At 36.5% G+C, this 20,973-nt stretch overlaps 1 protein-coding gene across 1 annotated transcript in view; it reads right to left on the bottom strand.

The window, feature by feature from the left end:
- Nucleotides 1-4,432: 4,432 nt before the first annotated feature.
- The window catches only part of LOC139721495 (adenosine 3'-phospho 5'-phosphosulfate transporter 2-like), a 30,648-nt gene continuing 14,107 nt past the window's right edge, over nucleotides 4,433-20,973 (bottom strand). The window contains exons 3-10 of the mRNA XM_071632808.1: nucleotides 16,437-16,558; nucleotides 15,356-15,510; nucleotides 14,660-14,767; nucleotides 13,054-13,151; nucleotides 12,558-12,650; nucleotides 10,115-10,226; nucleotides 7,364-7,433; nucleotides 4,433-4,595 (exon numbers count right to left, since the gene is read on the bottom strand). Coding sequence (XP_071488909.1) covers nucleotides 4,433-4,595; nucleotides 7,364-7,433; nucleotides 10,115-10,226; nucleotides 12,558-12,650; nucleotides 13,054-13,151; nucleotides 14,660-14,767; nucleotides 15,356-15,510; nucleotides 16,437-16,558 — 921 coding nt within the window. The remainder of the gene's footprint in view (nucleotides 4,596-7,363; nucleotides 7,434-10,114; nucleotides 10,227-12,557; nucleotides 12,651-13,053; nucleotides 13,152-14,659; nucleotides 14,768-15,355; nucleotides 15,511-16,436; nucleotides 16,559-20,973) is intronic.

Here is a 20,973-nt window from a genome sequence, read left to right as displayed (position 1 = left end):
ATCACTAGGAAGGTTAGAGTTTACACAGTCCAGTCGTCTCTGCATAATATCAATAATTTTTGTCTCCACATGATTATTTTCATTGTGACTTTTGCGTAATCATTATAAGGGCGAGATATTCCTATACTCCTCATAACAGTTTATTTAAAAAGATGTCACCATGAGAAGTGCTTTGAATTAATTCCATATCATTGCACTTTGAATGAATACTTTTTATAATTTGCAATACGCAATTCATCATAAGTAGGCAACTAACATTTACTAAAAATCATAAATTATACAGTGTACAATAAACTGCAACCAGGTACCTAATCAATGTCACATTCTCTACATCCTGATATTTTGTCTCCCATAACCCTGTACTCATTTTGTCTTTATCCTCTCCAAAGACTATGTGACTAGAAATGAAACATACCATACAGGACACACAGCAGTGCAACTGCTCTACACAGTCAACTTGGATGCCTTCCCTTTCTCATGCAGTCACAGTATTCTACCATGGCCCTCCACTTACATTTTCATGAAGTTCTTTTATCTTTACCCACTGGTCACTTGACTGACATTTTGCACAAGCAAATACTAGTATTTCCAAACTAATTTCTATCATTTACATCAAATGGATTCTCCTAGTAAAAGTTATATGGCTTCACAATCTATTACAGAAACTACAGCATTTCATCAAATCCCTGACTTTTTTTAAATGGCCAAAACACTGTAAAATATCATTAGTTCATCCCAGTATAATCATGCACAGATACTATACTTCTCGAGTACATGTGACATATTGTTTTTTGATTGGTAAATATATCATTGCATGAGCTGTAGGCCTACACATCTTGTACAATAGTCAAGAATCTTGTAAAGATGAAAGACTGATCAGAACGTATTGTATACTGATGCAAATTGACATAGGGATAAAGACACATAAGACTTTGTGGATAAATGCTTGAATGGATTAAGGAACATAAAAATGTGTATTAGCAAGTTCTTTATGGGGGGGGGGGGGTAAATGTCAGCCTCTTTGTAGTATGTTACGATCTGTTTCGTTAACAAATGTGATTCAATCATAAGGGAAACATGATTTATAAAATTGTTCATTTCCAGAATTTGGTCTTGAAAACGGTGTTTTATTCAAAACATAATTTGCAATGGTAAGTTTAATTCGTTCAATATTTTATACTCTGTTGGTAATTGAAAACATAATGAAGTCATAACCCTACTTCTGTCATTTTTTTATACACTATGAGGGTACCTGAATGGGGTCAGTAAAAGTAAAAATCTAGTGAGCTCAGCTTTGATTGGTATGTAAAAATTTTAAAGTAAAATAAGCCCACTACTACATTGGAAAAAGATTTACAATGTTGGATGAAAAAAAACACACACACAATTTTGATAGAGAAAGAGAACAGATATTGATAGAAGAAACTGTAATCTTTTGATCAAAGTCTTTCTGTCCAGCATAAGTTCCCAACACAAACATGAATTTAGGCCACGAATGCAGACACTCATCTACATTTTGGAGATTTGGTATACCAGGTTTTAATACATGAGTTGATGCTCCTGGAAACCTGGCATACGAGGTTCCCATAAACAGTTTAGCATTTCAGTGTCTCACCTACTGCTCATCATGGGAAATCCTGGGTATGTCTGTCCATCTACCTGCTTTGATTTTTAATAGGATACACCTGGCAAAGTTAGTATAAACCTTGAGTATGGTACATGCCAGACTCAATGCACACTTCAGTATTTCCAGTCACACACACCCAAAGCATGAAAGTGTAAAGTGTCCTTTATGCTTCAACTGAACAGTGATATTGCATTCACATTAGGCGTTTTCACATCAGCCCGATAAAAATCCAAGCTCGAAATATTTTCCGCGATCGCATATTAGTGCGCTATTTCATTTCCTATTCACATCAGCCTGAAAATTTTTTGAGCTAATTCGACAGCTGAGCGTGCGCAAACAGTGTCAGGTATACCAGTAGAGCACGCGCTTTCACGTCACACATGCTAGGCATGATGGAATGCATCGCGCTAATTTCTTGAGGCCATTTCACATTATCAAATAGCGCGCTAGTTCACCAATTATCCCGCTATTTCAGAAATTTCCCCGAGTTGAACTCTAGAAATTTTCTCGATCAGAGCGATACAATTAGCGCACTAATTTGTGTTCACATTATCAAATAACGCGCTATTTCGTGATCGGGTTATAATTTCCCAAGTCAGTAAATAGCGCGCTATTTCGAAACATCGGGCTGATGTGAAAATGCCTATAATGTAAATCATGCAACTGTCCTATTCATGTTAAACAAAAATATCTCACAAATTGTGTTGTTGGTTGATAGTGTAGCAATGACCCCTTTCCCTAAGGGTCAGCATTGCTGGTTATCACTTTACAATGATATTTTGAAACAAAGCACACACTTTCTTTTTCTCTTGCAGATTTCATCTCAAGAAAAGAAATAATGATAAAATTTGTGAGCAGGGCTGTGAGAGAATTGTGGGGGAGAGACATCATCACTTCATCTCATTTACTGTTTCATGAAAACAGGGGAAACTTTCAAGGAAAGTTCTACCATTTTGCTTGTTTTATCTCACTTGACTTATGAAATTAAACATGACATGGAATTACCCTAAAAAAAAGATTCCATGTTTAATTTTGTGCTTGGTATATGCTGTAATACATATTAAACTGAAAAGTAAAACTTAAATACACCTTTATACTTTTTAATTACCCTCTGGAAAGCACATATTTCGGTGAACATTTTCAAAAATGATGAAATTACGCAGTACTACGACTCATAATTATGATAAACTTGTAGGTCTCAGTAAAAATCAAAATACATAAATGAGGGTAAATATTTCTGAAATACATAAAACTAGAAAGCTGACATCATGTATCACAATTTTCATTCACAAAAAAAAACCCAGAGTAGACACAAGGGCAAAAGTGTTACTGTCATTTCAGCCTGACCATGCTATTGAACATTTGCTGCTATTTCTATGTCAACAAAACAGACATAGTGAGAGCTTGATGAGTAATGTGTATAAACAAACTTAACATCAACACCTCTTGTAATCTTCACACAGAATGTGAATTCATCACGATTTGACATAAGCAGTCTGTAATGGTGAAAACTAAGCCAAAGATCTACTGTTGGTTATCTGCTTAAGGGGTGAGGCTTTTTATCTAATGATTACACTAAATTCATGGAATGAAAGACAGTTGAGCTTTTTGAATGTCAGTTGGAATATACTACACAATAATGCTACAGCATATTTTATCACCACTTGTAAATCAGGGGCTTTATGTAAACATTGGTTTCCATTACCGTAAATCATTTAACTAACACTTCACAAAAAAATTCTGCTTATATCCTTAAATTGTCTTTCATTACTTTCAACCTCATTAGACACAACTGCAGTATTATAAAACCTGCCTACAGAGACATCTCACAAACTTATAGTATCAGCCATAAGTACATTGCCTTTGGTGTACATTTTGTTGAAGCTTACTGGTGGCTACTGACCAAGGATTATACTTTTACCCTCCCAAGTAGAAAGAAAGTTTCCTATAGAATTATTATATATATCCATTAGACATTTTTTTCTGCTTCTTCATCCTTCTTCTATTACTGTGATGTACTTGTATTTTCAATCTGTTTGCTTTGATGTACAATTGTAAAGCGCCTTGAGCATTTAATCAAAGTGGAGAACGGCGCTATAGAAATTGTATGTATTATTATTATTATTATAAAATATATGTTTTGTTCTGTTAGTTTGTATTTTTACACCAGCAAAGTCGATTTTGCTTCATATGATAATTACTAAGTAGTAGCCAGTGCATTATATCTAATATGCACACATAAAATGATCTTTTCACACTATTTATTGAAAGACCTAGGAATATCAGAATATAAACAGAAAATCATTTGTTTCATTTTTCTTTCATATTCACATTACAATCTAATCTGCCCACAACGTGTTGCTAGCAAATATTCCACTAAGCAAATAAAAGAACACTGAACAAAAGCTGTTTCACGTACATTCTACCAGTGGAAGCTCTGCATGAGATGGTAATCAAAAAGTCACTGAAAGGAATGCAATGATGATCATCACAGATCTGAGATGATACCAGTAGTGTCTGACAGGTAGATACATGCCTGGTCATTATCTGAAGGGAGCGTTGAGCTTAACAGGTGGCTGCTAGGATAGATTAGGCTCTAATACTTGACATAGCATAGTACTGTCCCAATACCCTCTTACACTCTTAAGATACTACTGAAAAGTATGATACTGCTGACAAGAGGTGAACTTTCTTTTCTGAGCAACATAGACATGGCCTATTTAATCATACATATCAAATTTCTAAAACCCATCCCTATTGCTAGAGAGCACAAGTTAGGCAGTATATTTCAAATGTCATATTCTCTCAAACTTCAGTTGCTGTGGCGGGGTACTGCTTTCGTCTGTGTTGTAAACTGATGACCAACTCTCTTGCTTTGTTGGATATCCAGTTGTTCACTACTTCTGTGTTTTTACTGTACAAGTTGAGGAATATTCCAAATATAACTAATAGCCCGGACCAGATGTATCTGAAAAAAAAAAAGGAACAACACATTTCAATGCCACAATTTAATGCAATATATAAGATTACTGATACATTCACATGAACTCATTTACTGTACTTGCAGTGAACAGTAACAACCTACATATAAACATGACCAAGACTGCAGGATATGATTGTGAATGTAAAAAGCTAACGTGTGAAAGTAAAAGACTCTGTTCAATAGTACATGAACTCATAGTGCAAAGTCATTCCAAATTAATGATTGGAATTATGCTACTCATACAAATAAATTACATATACACAGGGATAAGAGAAAGCTATGTTACTAACACTTTATCTACACATGTAGATTTAACAGAAAAATCCCTATAATAGTTGAATAGAAACCATGTAGTGGAATTCCCCCTCCCCTCTTCAAGAAAATAGATTGCAGCAAGGAAGTTCTGCTATGGGAATGCCTTGTGGACAATATTTGATATAGCTAACTACCTTTCGAACTGTTGAGTTTGAAAGGCAACAAGGAAAAGTAGAAATTACGCGGTGCGTAATATATGCCCCCGCTGGAAGTAGCATTTAGTAGCAAAATGTACAATATAGGTAAAAAGATCAAGGTCAAAGGTCAAAGAAGTCAAAGGTCAAAATTGTGTGTAGAAGTTTTGAAGCCCTCACCTAGTGCCATCACTTAAAGCAAACGGAATCGAAATCGGGTTAGAAATGGCGAAGGAGTAGCATTTTGTAGCCAATGTACAATATAGGTCAAAAATCAAGGTCAAAGGTCAAAGAAGTCAAAGGTCAACATTCTGTTTAGAAGTTTTAAAGCCCTCACCTAGTGCCATAACATAAAGCAAACGGAATCGAAATCGGGTTAGAAATGGCGAAGGAGTAGCATTTGGTAGCAAAATGTACAATATAGGTCAAAAATCAAGGTCAGAGGTCAAAGAAGTCAAAGGTCAAAATTCTGTGTAGAAGTTTTGAAGCCCTCACCTAGTGCCATCACTTAAAGCAAACGGAATTGAAATCGGGTTACAAATGGCGAAGGAGTAGCATTTTGTAGCAAAATGTACAATATAGGTCAAAAATCAAGGTGAAAGGTCAAAGAAGTCAAAGGTCAAAATTTTGTGTAGAAGTTTTGAAGCCCTCACCTAGTGCCATCACATAAAGCAAACGGAATCGAAATCGGGTTAGAAATGGTGAAGGAGTAGCATTTTGTAGCCAATGTACAATATAGGTCAAAAATCAAGGTCAAAGGTCAAAGAAGTCAAAAGTCCATATTCTGTGTAGAAGTTTTGAAGCCCTCACCTAGTGCCATCACATAAAGCAAACGGAATCGAAATCGGGTTAGAAATGGCAAAGGAGTAGCATTTTGAAGCAAAATGTACAATATAGGTCAAAGTCAAAGGTCACAACAGAAATTCTGTGTAGAAGTTTCAAAGCTCCCATGTAGATCTATCATATAAAGCAAACAGAATCAAAATTGGCTCATAAATGACAGAGAAGTAGCAAATTGAACATTTTGATCACACACGGATGCACAGACGGACGGACGGACAGACGGACGGACAGACGGACGGACACACAGACACACACACGTACGGAGCCCGTTTCATAGTCCCCTGCTCGAACTCGTTCGGCGGGGACAAATTAACTATATATCAGATATAGTCTACAACACATTCCTCAAGCAGTAATGCTTTCTCTTGATTTTCTTTAACAGAAACTTTTCCATCACCTCCATAGTACCTCCACTTGTTTATAGCCCCCCCCCAAAAAAAAAAAAAAAAAAAAAAAGAAAAAGAAAATACATATCTAAACAAAGAAACCCAATTCTTCTGTCATAACTGTCTTCTGTCATGAATCTGAATATATATAAAAAAAGAACATAGCAGCTTTTTCAAAATGCCATGAAACAGTGATTTACCAACATACAAAAAGAAATGTGATCATTATTAACATGCATGTGATGTTGATGCTGCACTCTAACATTCTCTGACATATGATTTCCTGATATTTCACAGATTCGGTTGTTCTTGAAATTTGTTGAACTTCTCTTTCATTAGTGTTGATTTTTCTGGTTACTGTTTTTGTTTCAAATGATTCGTTGGAAATGACAAATGCAATTTTCAAACTTAAGTTTGCATGGCAAGAAGATTTGCTATATTCCTTGAATAACTGACAGTTTAGGGAAACATACAGTGCTCTACTCTACCTTTATATCCTAAAATGTACAAAAGCTGTGTGAGTCACATAGCATTTGTTGGCTGTTGACAAATTAACTGCTCATGGCAAGCAAAGAAATTAATATGCTTTACATTCACTCAAGTATTTTCTTAAACTTACTTACTTGCTTATACCAAGATATGAGAATATGTATTTCAAAAAATCAAAGGGGGATATGAAACCTTCTAATCTAATGACATGGCATCTCAACAAAAAGATGAGCCTTCTAATATATTCAAACATCATTAAAACATATACATGCTAACCTCATGTTTGCAGGCATTTGATGAAGTCAGAGAGAATTATGACACTTCCTAATTTAATGGCATGGCATCTCAACAACAAGATGCGCCTTCTAATATAATTTCTCTCCAACCTCTTTTATTGCTTTACATTTCCATTTCTACAGGGGTCACTCAATATTCTGCATCAAACTGAATGTGTGATGAAGAAGATGAAGAAAAACATAAATTAGACATAGCCTGTAACCTATTGGCAATGCCTGTAATATATCCTGCACTTTGAATAGTTCTTTAAGGTACTGTTCAATCCCAAAGCACTGCTGCCAATACTTACTGTGTTGTAAAAGGCTTTGTGAAGAGCAGGAAGGAGAGCATCATGGTTACAGTCTTTCTTGTTGTTGTAACTACAAGGGGCAAATGAGAATATGATAAACAGCATTTATGTATGCAAGCTTTAGAAGTGGTTTTCAATGTTTGTGTACTTGAATAGTTTCTGCTGGAATACAGTCAATTAAGATTCATGCCTGTATGAGCAAAACATGAGCCAATTTTAATGTTTTAAAGACTTTCCTTTGAAGAAATGGTGACTTTTGATGAAACATGGAAATTGAATCAACAGATGAGTGGAAATTTGAGCAAAATTGGACAGGTAACTTCATATGGTGAGACAAATTAAATACCAACTAGAGAAGCACTCTGAGAGCGCAGACCTCTGCCAAGCATGCAGCTCATTTCCACCACTGATCTTGTTCTTCCACAGAGATATCAGTGATTTGCACCCATACATTCTTATGGCATTGTGTGCTGAAAGTCGCCCGATTTCGCAATATAGAAACCTTTTGTTACGTCATAAACTTCCAGCTGCGAGGCGCACCTCACTTTGGCAGAAACTAGCGCATGCACTTCAGTGCGCGCATGCAAACCTCAAATACGCGCAGCCTGAACTCCCAAGTTCATTAACCCTATCTGCCAAAATATCAAAAATCCTTCAAAAATTCCCAAAAAATTCTTGGATCACTACCAAAATTTAATCATCTGTTACTTGTATCATTCTAAACCTTTCCTGCAAGTTTCATCCAAATCCATTAACTACTTTTTGAGTTATTTTGCACACCGACAAACAAACTAACAAACAATACAATAGTATTGAAAACATAACCTCCTCCGCTGGCGGAGTAATAAGTTACCAAACATGGCATTTATATTGGACTAAAAAATGATCATTGATATCACATAATTTTCTCGTAAAATTCTCAACTTTTAATCCTTCTTTGCTTGGTACATAAACAGGGTAAATAAATCATTTGACTAGAACTGTAGAATCAATTTCTTCCATCTAGCACATCTAGCACAGTGTGAAACAGCAGCTGTCATGGCTGAGGGGTTAAAACCAAATGGACAAAACCAGTAGACCCCCATGCTAGCATGATGTTTGACTCTAAGCCTGATAATAGTGCCTTTTGGCAAGGCACTTTACCCTCATTGCAAAGTCTTTTGGAGGAGACTTAGAACTGTTGGTCCAGTGTGCGTAAAGTCATACCCTATTCATGCAAAAGAACCCACTTCTCTTCTCTCCCAAAATATCTAGTACCCTTGTTAAGTCAACACACAAAAACTGCCTAATTTACTCAGGTGGTGAGGCCCAACAGTCACTAAGTTGACTTTTCACTGCCCAGGCAGACTAGGAATTTGCCAATTTTTTTTTAATGAAATATACAAATAATGCACAGGTGAGAGTGTGTTAGTGGAAATGCAGAGCACTGAGGGTATTTACAATGGTGTAACATGCATGAGGCGCTTCTGGGTGCATGCTGCACAATACTGCGAATACTCAAGAGTGAGCTGCATCTCCATTAACATCACGAACACAAACCTGTGCATCATTTGGTTAATAAAATGGTTCTATGAAAAACTAGAAATGTCGCTACGGCGACTAGTATGTCTCCGCCACAATGCATGGTTCTCCTAATAGGTCTATAGTACAATGTCTTGACAATGTGTGATGACAGTTTGACACAATTGGCAAAATATTAGAATGACAGGTTTGCCACAAATGTGCTGAATGTTCACTTTCCTAGAACTAGGTTCAACTGGATGAATGATTCAAACATCAAAGTGCAGGTATTTGGGGAACTGATGATTTTTACTTGACTTTTGACCCTTTTTAAGTTTATGCATTGAGTAATTTTCAAGGTATTGAGAAAAAGTATAATTTCAGTATCAAATGGTAAAATAGTATCATCTAAACCTGGCCTTTGACCTCACAGTTCCAAAGAGAATCACTGTTAGGTAGAACATGCATAAATATGTAAGTTTCATGATGATACCTTGAGTTACTTTCGAGATATGGAGGAAAAGTGCAATGTAGCACTTTCACTTGACCTTTGACCTTTTGGCAAGAAACTTCCCACAGAATACATATTGGGTAATACATGCATACATAAAGTTAAAAGAAAAATCCTTCAGGCATTGCATAAATTAAAGGAAAGAAGTGATATTTTGAGGAGTTGACCTTGACCTTTGACCCATGACCCCCAACTTCCCTAGATAATCACTGCCCATCGGTACATGCATATATACTAAGTTCCACGAAGATACCTTGAACCATTTGCGAGATATGGAGAAAAACATGAAATTTAAACCTTTTTTTCACAAAATAACCTGTGACCTTTGACCTTTGATCCCGTGACCCTAAAATCCAAACAGAGTATTATCCCCCCAGGATATACCCCTCATACCAAGTTTGATGTAAAACCACCACATGGTTCTTGAGATATCGACAAAACGTACGGACGGACGGACGGACGGACGGACGGACGGACGGACGGACGGATGACCCGAAAACATAATGCCTCCGGCCACTTCGTTGGTGGAGGCATAAAAATAATAATAATTTACTACGACCTTGATGGGTAAACACAAGTCAGCTACACAAAGAACTTGCTTAAAAGCCAAGATGTCCACAGAAATGTTTTAAATGCAATCCACTTTGAGAAGACAGCATGTGAATGCCCTCACTAAAAACCCCGGAATGGCTCCCATTATGAACTTTGACCATTAACATTGACTTGTCAACGTGTCTCACCTGTTACAGTGACTAAGGCCCCAAACTGTCTGATCATCCCTAGCACAAATATGATGCCAAGATATCCTGATAATGAGAACAGCACAGCATACGCATATGTCTGAACTGGATGCTGTGGAAAAATAAAAAAGAAACATAATGCAACTTAAGGAAAGAAATGTGACTACCCTATGCAAACAGGTTCCTATTGGAAAATGACAAATGAATATGTACATCATGCACACACTTCATCACTTGAAACTTTACTTGCACTTTTTCAATGAAGTATTGGATTCCAAAACTATAATTTTTTTTCATGAGGTAAGTAGTCACATATTCTGAAAGAGTATCTTGTTTTACAAGCTAACAAGAGCATTCCTAAGAAGAGACATCTCAGTAATTGATCATGACATAGAGCAATCAACAGACATGCCAATTACACGTTCTGATATTTCTGAACAAGTACATTTTGAAACCCTTGCCTACTGTGGTTCTTTAACCATAGCTGATGAAGGAAAAGTAGAAATTACGCAGTGCGTAATATATGTCCCCGCCGGAAGTAGCATTTAGTAGCAAAATGTACAATATTGGTAAAAAGATCAAGGTCAAAGGTCAAAGAAGTCAAAGGTCAAAATTCTATGTAGAAGTTTTGAAGCCCTAACCTAGTGCCATCACATAAAGCAAACGGAATTGAAATCGAGTTAGAAATGGCGAAGGAGTAGCATTTGGTAGCAAAATGTACAATACAGGTCAAAAATCAAGGTCAGAGGTCAAAGAAGTCAAAGGTCAAAATTCTGTGTAGAAGTTTTGAAGCCCTCACCTAGTGCCATCACTTAAAGCAAACGGAATTGAAATCGGGTTACAAATGGTGAAGGAGTAGCATTTTGTAGCAAAATGTACAATATAGGTCAAAAATCAAGGTCAAAGGTCAAAGAAGTCAAAGGTCAAAATTCTGTGTAGAAGTTTTGAAGCCCTCACCTAGTGCCATCACATAAAGCAAACGGAATCGAAATCGGGTTAGAAATGGCGAAGGAGTAGCATTTTGTAGCCAATGTACAATATAGGTCAAAAATCAAGGTCAAAGGTCAAAATTCTGTGTAGAAGTTTTGAAGCCCTCACCTTGTGCCATCATATAAAGCAAACGGAAGCAAAATCGGGTTAGAAATGGCGAAGGAGTAGCATTTTGAAGCAAAATGTACAATATAGGTCAAAGGTCAAGGTCAAAGGTCAAGGTCAAAGGTCACAACTGAAATTCTGTGTAGAAGTTTTGAAGCTCCCATGTAGTGCTATCATATAAAGCAAACAGAATCAAAATCGGGTTAGAAATGGCGAAGGAGTAGCATTTTGAAGCAAAATGTACAATATAGGTCAAAGGTCAAGGTCAAAGGTCACAACTGAAATTCTGTGTACAAGTTTTGAAGCTCCCATGTAGTGCTATCATATAAAGCAAACAGAATCAAAATCGGGTTAGAAATGGCGAAGGAGTAGCATTTTGAAGCAAAATGCACAATATAGGTCAAAGGTCAAGGTCAAAGGTCACAACTGAAATTCTGTGTAGAAGTTTTGAAGCTCCCATGTAGTGCTATCATATAAAGCAAACAGAATCAAAATCGGGTTAGAAATGGCGAAGGAGTAGCATTTTGAACATTTTGATCACACACGGACGCACGGACGGACAGACACACGGACACACACGTACAGAGCCCGTTTCATAGTCCCCTGCTCGAACTCGTTCGGCAGGGACAATTAGTGGATTAGCAATGAATGAATTCTATTTTCCTGGGAATGGTTCCCACAGAATGTTCACAGTATGAAAAACATTAAATGGACTAAAGTTTTCTAAAACTGTGTTGGCATTTCGTCTTCTTGAGGTTCACTTAAAGTTATAAATATTACAACCGTTATACATGTATTCTTTGTAGGTTAAAATGGCCCTTTTCGGTGTTATTGTACCTTCTCAGGTAATTTTAGAGAAAATATCTTTATCGCAAGGGATTCGACATTATGCACAATTCACTGCTATTTCCTTTAAAAAAAACAAATGTGTAACACTTCTATGGCAGAAAAATGTTTTTGCATCTGAACCAGAAGACAAAAATAAGTGGCACATTAAGTTTGATTGATGCCTATTAGTCTCATTGCTAAACTGCCGGTATATATGTAATGTCAACATCAGTGGTAAAAATGTCTTGTGTTTCTCATAGAAGTGCCCTGACTTCTGGAAATTTCTTTCTAACTTGATGAAATACAAATATATACAAGCCTTCATTCTATTTTCAGGTATGTATATGCATATATACATATTTCTTTCTTTTTTGGGGGGGGGGGGGAGGAGCATAATTTCAATATTGGCTTGTCAACACTGAATTAGAAGAGTACCAGCAGAGTATGAATGTGGCCAAATTATTTCAAACATTCCAACCTGTTTGTCCTTATTTGAACTTAAAGAACTTGTCAACCATACCTGGTAACAAAACCAGAATGCTGGGAAGAAACTACCATGCGATAACAGACCAACTAGGAGAATCAGGAAGCCAATGGAATATGAATATAAAACCTGAAAAAAAAAAGACAAAAGATGTTCAGTGACAAACATTTGTCTCTACAAGCTATATGAAGGAAATTTCTCCCTAAGCACACAAGTCAAATTCCTTACAAACTCTGTCAGACAATTTTTTTTCTCTGTAGAAGTGACATAACAAGCATAACCTTTTCTTATATGTGATAATATGTGATTTGATAATTCTCAGGAGATGAATAGACACTACACTTTGTCAACAATAAGTAACATTGACAGTCAACCTCTGCAAAAGTAGACATAATACCTTTAAAGCAACATACATGATTGAACCAAGCATGTTTCCTACATCATGTAAATTGATGACAATTCTTATCCATTTCAAAGTGTCACTATGAATGCAACTTTATTATAATGTGCACACTTGGCTATGTCAACTTACTACTTCAGCAGATGATGCTCGATATGTCTTCATTGCCTTCTCTTGCACATTCCCTATAACAGCATCAGCACATAGTGCCAGAGATATCAGTAATACTCCTAGGGAAGAAAAAAGAGAAAGCACACACTATCTAAAAAGTTAAAACATTTAATAATTAGTGAGTTGACTGATTATATTAGGTACACACATGGCTGTAATGTTAGTCAAAGGGTAATTAATAATCTGGTTCTCACACAACGGTATCACTATTAAAAATACACTTTTACTGATTTGAAATTGCCTTCCAATACAGTAGATTATAGCACTCTTGTCATGCTGAGATTCTTACAACTTCTTCAGTACAAATCTTGGGCAGGTCACTGCTATGGACTCTGTTATGCTAAACTTGTTTAATCAATGGTTTGTGTTAACATATTGCTTTGAATTTGAAAGTCTGAAAGTGATTGGGTACATAACCACCAAAAAACATATTCAAAATTGCATTCACAGTGATACAGAATTCTTTAACTGTATTCATACTATGTACTTCTGAATGTTGAAAGGCAAGATAAGAAGTCAAAAACAGTAAAAGTGAACATTTTTGCAGCGTTGAAATTTTTGCGCATTTTGGGCAACCCGAAACTAGCGCGAAAATGACAGCACGGGAATATTTCTGCTTGCCATATGTCCCAGTAGTTGATGTCTTGATTCCGCGGAATTAAAAACATGTGAAAATCTTCTTACCCCGCCGAGCACGAAAAATTATTCGCGCAAAAATACCCACTTTTACAGTATCAAAGATGAAAGATGCAACATTGGAGGAGCACACATTCCCACATACATAGACATTATAATGCAAATAAAAACTGGCATAGGATAGGAGGAAACATACAAAATGATCCATCAAAAGGCTTTGAATGCTATTGAGAAGTCCTTCAACTTCATCGTATAATCTATTTCTTCCAAAACTGGCATTTGCAACCATCAGAGACACAACAAATTGTCCACTATAATGTGATCATGTTTGTTCAGTAGGAGGTTCCTACAATTGTATGTTTGATTAACCCACACACTGTCCCTGGGGTGACAAGACCTGCACCTAAAAATCATTAATTTTCAGAAAAGCAATTATGTGTTCATTTTTTTGTTGTTGTAACTTTTGCAACATTTTCACAAAATGACATCGATGTTGATGTCAAATAATGTAGATACATTGTTTGGATTACATTTTAAGACCATAACATTTCATAAAAACTTAAATTAGTATTTTTGACATTCTCAATTTTGAGTCAAGAGATTTTTGAATGTGTATTATGCTAATTGAGATAATTCGTCACTGAGGTGACAAGACCTTGTATCTGCAATTTTGGTGAAAATGACTTTTTTGGATTAATGGTCAAATAATGCGTTAAGTGATGTCCTGTCCAAATCCCAACTGTCTTACTCCAAAAATGAAGCCACCACAGCCTGTCAAAGGAAAGGCTATCCCATTCGCAACTGTGCTTTAGCCGCCATGTTTTTTGGCTCTCCTGAACATTTGACACTTTGTAGATACTCTTGTCGCCCCAGCGACAATATGAGGTCTTGCCATCCCATGGATGGTGGCATGTATACTTGCATTTCTCACCTGTTCTATCAAACTTGGGAGACACTGTGATATCAGCTAATGTGAAGAAGATAAGGCCAATACTCATGCAGAGTGCAGCAGCAGCGTCAACAATGCCATATGGTTTACCTATATATATTATGATTAACATGACATACATTGACTTATCAGAAAATCATAGCAATTTTGTCATCTTCTAGCCTCACAAAATGTGTAAACTTAGCAATGCCCTACATGAGTGAAGAAGTCAACATAATATATACATATCTGTACACGCACACATACATGTATACCGATTTATGCAAAGTTGCACACAGTGTGTTGTGGTAGCAGTAACTCATTCAACTTCAATTTCATCAAAATTTTAAGCACATATTTTTAACATATCATGGATTTTGCTTCTTCATTTCTTCATCAAAAAAAAAAAACCCAAACAAAGATAAAAACTTACAGTTGTATGACTTGCCCATCTCATCAGGATTCACAGTCCATTTCCATATTTACTTTAAAATAATAATAACATGTTCCATTCTTTAATTTACTTAGTAGTTTAGTAATGCTCTTCAAAAGAGCCCTTGTTACTCCAGCATTGCTACTGAAAGTACCTACTGATACACATACTTCTTAATAGGAATAGAATGTCTCTCGTAAACAGTCTAGAGCTTTTGCACTATATTACAATAAATACATCTCATCAAAGCAAACACAAGATATTACCTTGTATGAGCACACCTCCAATCATTACTGGGATGAGTTTACAGCACTTGAAGATGACTTGAGTGGGGTAGTTCAGGTACCCTAAAGATGCATTTGACATTCCCATAGTCATCACTGTCAGAATGGATAGTACAGCGTATGTCTTCATTGGAATTCTATCAGGGGAAAGAAGATAACATAAAAACCAGAATTTTCCACATTTTTATGTCAGTCATAGATCTTACAACTCTTCTACATGTCAATTGATCCCATGAAATATTCAAAGAGATGACGCATTTTATATATACGTGTATAATACAGCAAACACAAACATGATTTTTTTTTTTCATCCAACTGATTCTTAGACAGTTGGCATGAAACTACATTATAAAATAAAACATAACAAATGCCATTTCAAAGTAGCACGTCTACTGAAGACATAGCATGGAACATAAGTTCAATATCCAAAAGAAAAGTCAAATGATGTGTCAAATTTTGGTTGGATGTTGGGATTTATTTAACAACCATCTTGTGTGTTATATGTCAAAGCTGTGTTCATGATGAATGTCTTGTGATTTGCGATTTTTTGTTTTTATGTCTTTTATGTTTGTATGTGTTATGTGTGAAAATAAAAGAAGAAATTTCCAAATACACAAGAAAGATGAAATTGAAAATAAACTTCACTTCTACATAAAAACAAAATTGGTTAGATTCAAGTTACTGTAACTGGCCTGATGTATAAAATTGTCATGTGAGTAGTTATCCTCCCTTACTTTTTTCTTCCCTTGTTCTTTCTCATTGCAATTGAGCAATTCTGAGCACATAATAAAAAAATCAATCATGTTTAAATGTTTAACCAATAGAACACAACATAATATAGATGAGCTCACAGGAATGTACAATGAAATTAAGATTAATTACAAGGACAAAGGTGGATACAAAGAGGCCATTATGAGGACTGTGTTCACATGAACATACATGAACACACATTTGTATGTAAGAAAGCATGTGTAGCAACACCCCACCCTAGATTCCCAAACATCCATCTTGACTATTGCCAAGCACCTGTTATTTTCTTCCAAGTATAGTAGTGTACTGGTACCTTCGAACGGTGTCTGTTTGAACCTTTGTTGCTAAGAGACCAAAAATTGTGTAGCATCCAAACTGGGTCAACGTCAGGTACCAGCCATAGGCCTTGAACTCCTGAAAGCTGAAAATTAATTCCTGCAGAATGAAAATAAGAATCGTTTGAAAGTTGAAACAAAAAAAAAAAGTGTGCTACAGTTTACTCAAATAAAGAGGAAGGTATTCTCTTATAGTGTAAGTGTATAAAGTTAAACTTAAAGCAATACAGTATTGGAGGAGGCCAAATTTTGTCATGCCATCTTTTGCAAGCACTGAGTTTCAAAAACTGTCATCTCAAGTCTGTTTCTCTCCATCATTACAGTACATCATATTTTCATCTCCAAATACAGCATAGAGAAAATCTTACTTAAAATCTTAACTTATTTCTCTCTTATTGAGTGCCTGAGTACAACATTCACTATGTGCCATTGATGTAGTGACCTATCTGAGGCAAAGAGGGACAAGAGTGAATCACATACTGTTTTAAATCTTAATGTGGAAGGGAAAAGGAGAGAATAAGAAATACAGAAACAAAACTAACAAATATTTAACCAATACAAAATGCAAACATGTACGACTTCCAACTATTTTTAAAAGTTTCTACGGACTCTGCTGATCAGATCCCCAGGGGAAAAGCATTTCAGAGGTATGGAGCTGCATAAATCCAAACTTTTCCTCCAAGAAATTAATACTTCTCCAAGATATCGATAATTTTTTTTCAGGAGACTTCTCCCTTTGCTATGACAACCATGTTCATTTTAATCTGATCAGTTCTGCTACTTTTTTTCCTTTTCCTTTAATGTTTACAACAATGGGACAGCTTCCAGCCCTCAACGATAGAGAAAAGGTAAAATAAAAGGTCACAGCCAGTTTACAATGTACAAGTTATAATCTATGTTTATTACAGATCATCCAGTACCACAGTAAAACTGTATATACACTTATGAATTTGGTTGACTTGGACAAATTGTGCTATAACATTCCCCAGACAAATAGTGCCATGACAATCCCTAAAGGGACATGGAAATCTTCCCACTCCTCCAAAACACATTCAGTGCTATTCTTTGTGTACTACCTGAGGCATTCTACAGGCTGAGGCTTTCGTGTGACATATACACTGTATGTACAATGTATGTACATACTTGTTTATCAAGCGAACAGAAGTGTATCATGGGGGAGTGGCCCAAAACCCCAGTAAGTACGCATGCATGCATCTACAGTTCTTCGAAGATTGAGAAAGCGTTTCAATAGGAAAATACAAAACAAGTAAACACTTCTCTAAACCGGTCACTTCATAACATGAATAACATTATTTGCTTGGGTGAGTAGCATCAATAGCAGGAAAAATGAGAACAAGAAGACCCTGAAATCTCGGAAGGACTGAATACTAGGTAACACAAAGTACACGTAAACATACAAGGCCATATTCTTTCATTATCATTATTATTATTATTACTATCACTGTTGCAAATTTTCCTGAGCTGACAAGTATCTTGGGAAATCAATGGCTCGCAAATAATTGCCTTGTATAAGATAAATGCCATGGAATGAAATGCAAGGGTGGGAAAAGGGATACTGTATAAGCTGTTACTTTTTCGTACATATATCGTTACGAATTCGAAGGCCACACACACCTTTGCAAGATGTTTTTGCAATTTGACATTGAGGCTATCCCAAGTGCACTAGTGTCTGTCTGTTTGTTAAAGGTCCTGTTTACCTTTGGGAGCAGTGATTTAAAAGATGTTCAATTTATCATATTTGATGCATATGAGTAGGTCAGCTGTATTACAAAACATCCTATCATATAAAATTTTCGCAATAAAGCCTGAAATATAAGGAGATATCACTGTTTTTCCCAACTGTAGACGGTTTAGTCTGTAAACATTTTTATTATAACTACTAGCAGCACCCGTGGAAATCCACGGGTCTGAGGGGTTTTATTTTTTTTTCTCATAATACGATTTTGCACATTTTTATTGAAGAAATAAAAAGAAAAGTCTTCTCATTCTTTCGTTAATTGTGCTGTCTTCTAAATGACCACCCTTCCCAGAAATTTTATAATACATTTTTGTAGTATATGCCAGGCGATCCGGTCCATTAATTGGTAGGGATCATTCCCGCCACTACTTGCTTTTATTATAGCTAGAACTTGAGTTTCGAGGGGTTATTTGCACCCGTTGAAGTCCAACAGTTGTCTTGTTGCCCCTCACCCCTCCCCCCCCCCCCCCTCACGCACACACACATTTCCACCTCCGCAGGGCAAAAAACAAAAACATTCAGGGAAAAATTACCAAAAACGCAAATGAGATTCCCCGAAAGTTCTGCCCACAGGTTGTTCCCGTCGAAACGGGAAGATATTAACACTATGACTTTGATTACCCCCTGCTCTTGAATTCACGCGGGCACCCGCGGGAATCCACGGCTGGTCTCAAGGCATCGGTTTGTTTTGTGTTTTTTTTTTCATGTTTCTTTTCCCCACGTTATGAGAGAAAAATAAGATATTTTCGTCTTCATAATTTTGCTCCCTCCTTGTTGTTTTTAATCACCAAAACTTGGCTTGATATATCATATTAATATAGAACTACATCTGCTTCAGATTGTACATTATCATAATTAATATTAGGCCTACAATTATTGCTCCTATTATTGTTATTATTATATCATTATTATCATTATCCTTATCATTATTATTATTATTATTATTATCATTGTTATTATTTGGGGAGGGGGAGATCACAGTCATCAGGTTTAATATGCACCCGTGGGAGTAGGTTCTCACGACCTCGTATTTTTTTTCTTTAATATTTTTCCCATGTTATGGAAGAAAGAAGAATATATACATCACTGCATTCGTCTTCATTTGCTCCCTCTTTTTTTTTTGTCACCAAAACTTGGTTTGATAGACCATAGAACCACACATTCTATTTCCACTTGCAATTTTAAAAATAGGCGGTCGGCAAAGCGAGGTTTTCCTCTACGTCCGCTCATCTTATGAATATGTATGATTACAGCAGCTCTGCAGTAAACGAATGGACACAGCTGCGCGTGTAATCTGATATGTAAGGGTACGATCGGCAAATATATTTAGCCGCGTCCTAAACAGTCTGCGTACAATGACACCGGACTTGAGAGCAAACGGCGAGCAAACTAAATGACGTACCTGAGCTGCTGCATATAGTATTCTGCAGTTGTGCAAAATACAATTACATAACCAACGTTCGTTGTTTTCATTTGGGGACGCCAATAATGGCGAACTGTACGTAAATGCCCTTGTAGTCCATATCACGCACACACAGATTCGTGTAACCATCGTCAATACATTCAGTACACGTAACAGGCGGAGGCAAAGGTACATCACAGAACTATATACACACAGTGTAGAGTGTGTATAGAGTTCTGCGAGGTACATTGTGTGTGTGCGTGCGCGTCCGCCGGAAGATGTCAGAGATTTCGCTGCACCATCATCTTTAGTATCCCCCAGTGTCTCTGCAAGCTAAAAGATGGAAGATCGAGAAAGCAGGAGGCCAGCGCAGGTTCCGTGAATATTGAAACGCTCGGCTCTTTCGTCACGCACAAAAATGCATTATGCATGTAGCTAATTAATTTTCTTTTTCGTCCTCGACGTCGACACGGAGGCGGAGAGGGGACGAAACCCACGCCATTCGATGTAGGATACTCTCCTGCGGCCGACGGCACCGGTCGCAACTGCCCGGAGCCGACGGCTCGGGAGGAGATAGAGAAACCAGCAACGCCGAAATAAAACAGGAAATACATAAGGCCGCGACAACAACAACAACTTCGAGTATTATAGTATAGGATTGTTCACAGTTTGTACATTTAACAATACTTAACATCAATAACACTGATTCAAATTTTTACATTTGTTGTTTCTATCCCTAACTCACATTTTAGAACTATTTTGAAGCACTGATGCTGGGTTGTTTCATCTGCAAATGGTAAATTATGCCTTTAAATTTGTAATCCAACAGTGATATGTGAAATTCACAAAAATCAAACCCTCACGAAAATAACAGCTTTCACATCAGTCTTTATTTCTCATTCCATCAATATGGTTCTCCAGCACAAATTCAGTCACGTGAGGAATTGTTCTTAAAGTCTCAATTCGCAGAATAAAATCCTCATAACATATATGGTTCACTCAGTACTAGTTCCACAATTTTTAGTCTTTTCCTACAATCTCATGTGGTCATCAATCTACTTGAAATTTTAACTAAATCTCCCTCAGTATTTTTTAAAATAGATAAAAAGAGACATAAACAGATAAGCAAATCATGTTTTTACATTTCCTAACCTGCTAGCTTGAATAGCAGTATGATGGCTCTCAACCAATAGAATTCTGATGTCTCCTCTCTGTCAGTGTCTCTATTCTCAAAGACAAAACTCTGCTCTCTTTCATCCCATCCACATCCAAATTTCATTCTAGCCAATAGTTTTTTTTTTCACAGCTTTTGGCATGCATGATTTTAATCTCAATGTAACTACGAGAACTACAC

The sequence above is a fragment of the Diadema antillarum genome, unplaced genomic scaffold, assembly GCF_040938485.1.
Source record: "Diadema antillarum isolate AM-2024a unplaced genomic scaffold, OU_Dant_1.0 scf00000144, whole genome shotgun sequence".
NCBI lineage: Eukaryota > Metazoa > Echinodermata > Echinoidea > Diadematoida > Diadematidae > Diadema > Diadema antillarum.
The sequence above is the reverse complement of the archived record's forward strand: the minus strand, read 5'-3'. Positions and strand labels throughout refer to the sequence as shown.